The sequence below is a fragment of the Temnothorax curvispinosus genome, unplaced genomic scaffold, assembly GCF_003070985.1.
Source record: "Temnothorax curvispinosus isolate PA1 unplaced genomic scaffold, ASM307098v1 QBEX01015410.1, whole genome shotgun sequence".
NCBI classification, from domain to species: Eukaryota; Metazoa; Arthropoda; class Insecta; order Hymenoptera; family Formicidae; genus Temnothorax; species Temnothorax curvispinosus.
Genome location: NW_020225190.1, coordinates 25,648 through 33,741, shown reverse-complemented (window position 1 = coordinate 33,741; position 8,094 = coordinate 25,648). Strand labels below are relative to the sequence as shown.

Below are 8,094 nucleotides of genomic sequence, written 5' to 3'. Positions count from 1 at the left end.
ATGTGGTGTATTTTGATAACAGTAATATGTTAAGTGTATATACATATACATATACATATGTAAAACGTATATAAAATTATAGTATGTTAGGTGTAAATATTTAAAGACTGAATGTACTTGACAAATGTATATTTTATATATATTTATTACTTTTTGTATATTATATTTGTTATATATTTGAGGGATTTTTATTGTTGAAATAAATATTTATAAATTGATAGCAACTCATTTAATATCTATTTTTCTATTTTGACGGTAATAGTTATTCTTATATCCGCTTTTAAAAAAGGTATGTTAAACCGATAAGTACTCGTTTTCTAAAATATACAATAAGATACTCTACTTGAAACGCAGATACGGAATAAATATATTAATTTTATTTTATTAAACAATCAGTATTTCTTTATTGCAACAATTGGATACTTAAGTTGACGTAACAATTTTCAATTTGTATCTTTTTACTGTTTTATTTTCATAAACATTAGCGGATGATTGAGCGAATTTATTTCTAGTAGTATTATATATATCAACATTGCGCGCGCACTTTTGTTAATATTTTTTTATTGTCCATAACTGCAATATTTTTCTGGCGATAATTTCCTAATCATTTCTCATAAAAATATGGGCACATACTTTAAATCAGTTATTTTAATCAGGCAACGATATTCCGTCAACGTTACTTCGGAACTACCACCATTTTCCCGGCGATTAAATTCAAGATGGCGTCACCAGCCGCGCCGATTGCAACCCCTCGTGTAATAGAGAATCCCCTTGCTCGTTTATGCGACGCACTGTAAAGGACGTAGGGGGAAGAACGGTGGGTTGCGCCCTTTCGCCCGCGGTAACGCACACGCGTCTCTCTGTGCCCGTGCTCTTTTTCCGCCTTTTTTTCATTACAATACGTTTTTATGGCATGTTTCGCGGTTGAGTATGAATCTGTGATTCCGAGGGAAGGATGAAAGGATAATATGCTCACTCGTCGAATCGAGGAATTAAAAAAAATGGATATTATTAATTTCTTTAGAAATAATTTATATATTTGTGATTTAAACTCGTGTTGCTCCTTTTTCACTTTTACAATTTTCCAATAGTTTGCAAAATGACTGTTTTGTAGATATATCTATATGTATATTTCTAAAAATTAATGGCATTAAAAGTGTCTTTCTTATATGACGCAATTATGTATATCTAACAAAAGAAATTAATATTAATTATAATGTAATATTATTAATATTAATAATAGAATGTTTTTATATATTTATTTGTTGTTTGGTTCTATTTTCACACAGATTAGAATTATATAAATTATAAAACATAAATTTTATAAACGTATATAATTAAATAACCCTATTACTTTCAATCAAAAGTGGTATAATCTGGAAAATTAACATTTTATTATTTAATTGCATCTCTAGCAAGATGCAATTCGCGCCGCTAATAGTCGTCAATCTTTCTCTTTTAATTATTTGCAGCTAGAAAATTATTAATATATGTGCGTGTGTGTGTCAATATTTCTAACTTTCCTTCTAGTCTTAATTGCAATTAAGCACACGCCAATAAGCGAACTTTAGATTCGATTTATTAGTGGATTAGTGGATTATTAGCGGATTATTAGCGGATTATGAGCGGCACGCGAATGTTAGCTTCTGTACGGGATGCGACACACGGATACGATCGCAACTGACAGAACTGGATAATCCGGGAGCTGCTGCGGTAGCTTAGCGTTAAGTGTATCACTGTGTATCAGATTCTCACACGGAGAGTCCCGGTAGCAATTCGGGTAGCGGAAACCCCGCTGGGACTTCGTCGGGCTCGTTGACACCCCCCTACCGTTCTACAGATATATGATCGCGAGCCCTCTAGGGCTTTTTCTCTAGAGCACAAACCTTTCTTCCCAGTATCTATCCCTCTTCATCCACTATACTGAGTTTCGACGTTCTTTTCCGAAGATACAAAAACTTTGTTCTCTTTTCTCTCTTCTAAAAGTTCCTTTTTCTCTCCAACGGTCAGCCAAGTTTAATCTTTTTAGACATTTTCCCATTAAAAACTTTTTTGGAGTTTTTAAAAGTTTTTAAAACTGAAAAGAAAACTGAAAAGAAAAAGCTCCAAAGACATTAAACTTTTTGAATTATGCGTTTTATGATTTCTCCCTTGTTCTTCCTGATGTTATTAGAGGTGGATCAGTATAGGTGGTTTGCTGTCGGTCTGACCTGTTCCAAATCTCATAACCGGAGGGTAACTCTGGGTTAGACAGTTGCTTGAACGCACCCGGATTACATCCCGAGAAGAGCCTACCCTAATCTCTCAGGTTACACCGATAATCTATTAAGTCAACTACGCCCAAATATTTGTGACATTATTTGTCACTTTCTACTTTTGCACTTGCCGACAAAACAAACAAGTGGATTATTCCACTTCAAATCTGTTATTTTCTCTTCAGGTAAAATAAAGATGAAAAATTTACGATTTAAATTTATTCACGATAGTAACTTTTCTGCTCGCAGTTTGGCAACTTGACTATATCCATCACATTGAAGTTGAAGTTGATATATTTTAGGGCGGTTCAAGGATGTAGCATGATAGATTTTTAAAATTGGTTATTCCGAAAACGAAGCCTCGTACGAAAAAAAATTATTCTACAATTTCGACTTATCTTGGCACGAGGAATCACCTTATTCTCGCTTGTATTACAATTTCGCATGCGCTCTGTATATTAACATTCTTTTTATACATACCGTATATAGCGATCGATTGCGGCAATCGCGAATAACGTTTACGTCACTACCTGGACTTGCAGTGAATTTACAAGGCATCGATCCCCTCTAATAGCTGTCGCTCCGAGGAAATCGCTGTCAGCGAATACAAATTCTTCCGCTTTCGCCGTCACCGTTTATTCTTCTCGCTTTCTACGCGCGTCCAAACATTACCTGCGTGTTGCGCTGTCCATGTCGCAGATCGCGTTCTTTGTGCAGCGACGCACGCCGCGGGTGGGCCTGTATATCGGAATGTTTGCCCGCGTCATTGTTGCGCGTCCGACACTCGATACGTTCCTCCCGGAATCCGGTTTTAAAAAGCGCTTAGAGCCCCTAATGGCCGGCCACCTTCCCTCCTGCCTTACGCGCGATATCGCTTCTTCTTCGGGGGAATCTCTCACGTTCCCTCGCATGTGTGTGCGCGCGCCCGCGCGCGAGGACGAGTGTGTGTTCTCGCGCTCACCGGGAAGCCACACGGGCACACCCAGGGCGCCGCTGACTTTCTGATATATGGGTATATCGCTCGTATCCATTCGCAATTCAGAGACGATGAATACGCGCTGACGTTCCTCGTTGCGCGCACCTGAAAGCTACAGGATCGCTCGCAGGATCACCACGGCATGAGGCTGGACTACCCGTGGGGATGAGTAGTTTGTAAACGGAAGAAGGTGCGAGTAATGTATATCCGAGCAGATGAGACATTTTGGAGGAAAACGTTGAAAATAGTTATATCATAGTCGCAAAAATCTTAGACAAGAATGTTCTTCTAAAAAATTCAATGCAACTATCTTTATTTACAACTATATTAAAGTTTCTACAAGAGATTTTGTTATTGATATTTTCATCGTTTCGCCGATACCTACTAAGTGTGTTCGATAAAGCATCATATTCATGTATAAGAGAAGAGATGAGGCCTTGATAAAACATATATTTATTTTTACGTTGTGCTACTTTTTTCATCCTTCAAATTAAATTATTGAGGATGATAAAATCTAATTCTTTATTTCATATATTTTTTTGCCTATTACATTTCCAGTTGGACCATAGTTGCAAACTAAATAATGCATAGTCCAACCATTTGGTTTCTTGTACTTTATTCGTCCGCATCCGATTTTCGTCGTGTCAGCCCAGACAATTTGAGTATAATGTCCCACTTCGTCACTATGGCCGTATCTATGTATGTACAGATTATTTTTATATCAAATATCATGGATGTGCTTTAAAGAATTAAACTGATAGAATTTATTCTTCACAAAAATTTAGTATCTTTTCTTCACAAAAGAATCTTTTCGGTACTTTAACATGTAAAATTTTTAACGCGGTCGAAAAAAATAACTTTTAAAAATTAATTTAGATGCCTTATGCTTTAATATATATATTTGTTAACTAAACGTGCAAAATATGTCTGATTAAAAGATTCAATACCTATTTGAAATACTTACGTGGAAATGTAACGTCTATCAAAATTAGCTACTTCATTGTACCATGATTGAATCATTTCTTCCAAAGTAGACTTATTTGATGATGAGGCTATATTTTGTCCAACTGAGAATCTTTCTGCGATTTATTATTTATAACAATAAATATATCAAAATAAGCGATTAGAAATTTAATTGCATAGATTATTACTCACCGACGTTTCTACAACTGTCATGACCACGAGAGCATTGATTGGCCCATCTTTGCGCAATTATCTCTAGTTCTTTATCCCAGGTCTAAGAAATTGTAGGTGAAAATTAAATATATTTTCAATCGTATAGTGGGATTAATACAATTAAATTTTAGCAGAATTCGGGATAACATTCTTTTCTAATTGTGTATAATGTATATGTGCAGGTATGTATGTACATATTGTACATATTTTCATAATTGTTCTGTATTCCGTGTATGTATTGCATATATGAAATATAATAAATTATAAACAGGATTTTACACTTCAAAAATTCTATCAAAAATTATAAACTAATAATTATTTGTCTGGTAATAACGTAGATTTTATATAGATATACATGGTGGAAATAGAAAAAAGAACATCAAGAACACTTTATCCTTACAATACCTGATAACACTGTGTTTATTTGTACGGTCAAACACGATGTATGATAAAAAAGACAAGATCGTACAACATATGGAAATCTTTATTGGGGGTACCTTACCCATGTGCGAATGTCGGACTTCTGCCAGAGTTGTCCGCATGGCCCAGAAGTGGCACAATATTGGCTGCCAAGACTTGATGGGTGGCACTGCCCCATACGGATAAACCGCTAGATCAGTATTGTGCCAGTCTCGGTGACCAGTACTCCCATGCAACCATACTCTGTTCTGAGGCGAGTCTCGTCTCAGGATTGATCGTGTATAAGGCCAGAAATGATATTGATCTACGGCCGAAAGTCGGCTCAGTACTGGGGATGTATTGGGTCGACTTAGAAAATTTTCGCTCGGGACCGGAGGTAACAACCGCGCAAAAGCAACACGCCGCGAGAGGACTTAACTTTTTGCTCGAGCGGCGCCGGAGGTAACAACCGCACGAAAGCAACATGCCACGAGGGGACTTAGAAAGCTTTTTGCTCGAGCAGCGCCGGAGGTAACGACCGGGTTCGTGCCTTTCGGTTACAAGTACCCCGAATTATGGTATCATTTGTCTCGCTTCGCGTTTCACCTCCGGCGCCTGTAAGCGACCGTGCGTAAGGCCGTGCGTCGCCGATCGCTCGGCCGGCCGGTTAGGTATAAGAGGTTCGGTGCGCTCGGCGAGCCGAGCGACACGAGCGAGACGTGCAAACGCGTTTCGCTTGGTCCGTACGAATGTGTAAAACGTTTGTGGAATACGTACACGAAAGGGGCACGTACGACGAAGTCGATGCGGGGAGCATCGTTTCCCAACCATATTCCGAGGCGAGTCTCGTCTCAGTACTGACCGTGTATAAGGCCAGAAATGATATTGATCTACGGTCGAAAGTTGGCTCAGTACTGGGGATGTATTGGGTCAACTTAGAAAATTTTTGCTCGGGACCGGAGGTAACAACCGCGCGATAGCAACACGCCGCGAGGGGATTTAGAAAGCTTTTTGCTCGAGCGGCGCCGGAGGTAACGACCGCGGCACGAAAGCAACACGCCGCGAGTGATATGGCAATCAGTGTTGTCCCCGTACTAGTACTCTGTGTCGGGCCAAAGTTGGCACCAAGACTGGGACCCGTGTTATCATTCCGACATTGCCCCAGTAATGACCCCGATTTTAGCTTGTACTGGCCCAGAATCGTCAGCCAGTACTGGTAACTCTGGCACCAGTACCAAGCCAGCACTGAGCCTTTTTGAAATTCGCACATGGGTATTGTAGTACGTTAGTTATAGTAAATATATCCGCCCTTCATGGTGTTTTTTTTTTTATTTCCATCAGTATGTATTTATATTTCAAGATGCATACAAAATACGATTAAGTTATAAAATTATGAGTTATACATTGAGAAGAAGAGTTTGTATTTTGTGCAAAATTAAAACCAAGTTGGATTAACTACAAACTCTTATAGTTCGTCTTTAAAATGTTAAAGAACTACTTTATTTTTGTTAATTAGAATGCAAACTACTTTATTTTTGTTAATTAGAATGCGAACATTTATAACGCATTCATGACTTTGAAAATATTTTATTGTATCTTAATCCTCGAAAGCCACACTTGGGAGGTTTCAAGGACCTCAATGATATTTTGGAACTACGTTTGAAAATATTATTTATATTTTTTAATGCGTATTTTTTTGTAATTATTATTATTTTTTTACATATTCTGAGATTATCATCATAATTTTCAGAAAATTTACGATCTGAAGAAAAAAGGCAATTAAAATATGATAATTTTTTTGAAATTTGTGAACAAAAATGACTGGAACCCTCCAGACTTACTCCAGGCTTACGCGTATGTCAAAAATAAGTGTGCATGGCCTGCGAGAGTTAATAAATATATTATTTATTATATGTCTTACCAAATTCGGCATAAAAATTGCCGCTGGTTGCGGACCGTTCTTTCCTCTCTTTTCCTCACCCGATGCGACTTTCTTCCTCAATTGATTGTGTTTTTCTACTATGGCTTTTCTTTCAGCATCATTAAAACCTTGACTACTCCATTGCCTGCACAATGTCGCCGGTATTGGTGACTGTAATGTGATATTGTAGGAATAACTATAGGCGCAATACAAATTAAATTACTATAAAGCATTTTAATAGAGCAATTTTAAACAATCTTAATTATAAAGCTTTTAGTATTATAAAATAAAATTTCAAATACCCGGAATAACTAAAATAATCTACATTATAACTTAACTAAATTTTAAAGGAGAAAAGAAGAATTAAAATTTACGTACTAATTATGTAATATTTAATTATATGTATTATACATGTACATAAATAATTTCACTTACTGCATAGGTGCACATTGTATGACCTTTGATTTTTTTACAAAATTTTAAATTGCAATAATCTGTCGCATATGTACCAGCAAAGTTTTCCGCTACTATAGCAAGACATAATATGCTGAAAATTAGTGCCATAATTTTCAATACGATCTTTCTAACTTTTTAAATGGTTATAGACACAACTGTTCTTGCAAAAACAAACACAACTTTGAATGGAAACGAAAATTCTAATTTATACCCGACGTGTTATCATTCGACAACGTTATCATTGTCATTAATTCTCTAGTATTGCTTTTTAACATGATTTACGGGTGCTTTATTTTTCCTTATCTTTATTCTGCTTCACAATTGTTCGTGACAGAAACGTGTAGTTTCGAACAGATGTAATCTCTGTTTTTGACCTTCGTCTACGGAGCGATATCGTCAGTTACAAAATTGGAAAACTTATGAATAATTTTATGATTAATTCTTATACAACAAGTACGTTTTATTAATTAATAATTAAAATATAGATTGATTATATTGCGCAACAGCGCTCGCTGCACATTTGCTGCTTTCGCACAACACCCGCGCACTCACGCACTCGTTCGCGCCGCGCACTCCCGGGAATAAAAATAGACTTCAGCTAAACTCCCAAGAACGCCTTTATTAAAAATCGCAAACGGCGATCAGACTACGGATTGGGATTGGATTAAAATTAGAGCAAAGTTCACTAAACTTGAAGTTAGTTTTCTTTATTCTGATTGATTAAATTTCAATCCAATCTCAATCCCAATCCGTAGTCTGATCACGGGTTAAACAGATTCAGAACAGAACAACCGCCACAGCAACAACTGTTGTAAGGGAACTACCTATCTTCCGGGACGCGCTTCACATCGGCCGACACCACGGGAGATGGACGGGCGCAATAATATTAATTAATAATTTAATATAGATCG

At 37.0% G+C, this 8,094-nt stretch overlaps 1 protein-coding gene across 1 annotated transcript; it reads right to left on the bottom strand.

The window, feature by feature from the left end:
* Positions 1-3,527: 3,527 nt before the first annotated feature.
* On the bottom strand, positions 3,528-8,094 carry LOC112465666 (venom allergen 3-like). The gene is made up of 5 exons (XM_025033319.1): positions 7,163-8,094; positions 6,728-6,898; positions 4,387-4,468; positions 4,196-4,310; positions 3,528-3,926 (listed from the first exon to the last, which is right to left on the bottom strand). Exons 1-5 carry the CDS (start codon positions 7,289-7,291, stop codon positions 3,746-3,748), a joined length of 678 nt encoding a protein of 225 aa, XP_024889087.1. The 5' UTR covers positions 7,292-8,094; the 3' UTR covers positions 3,528-3,745.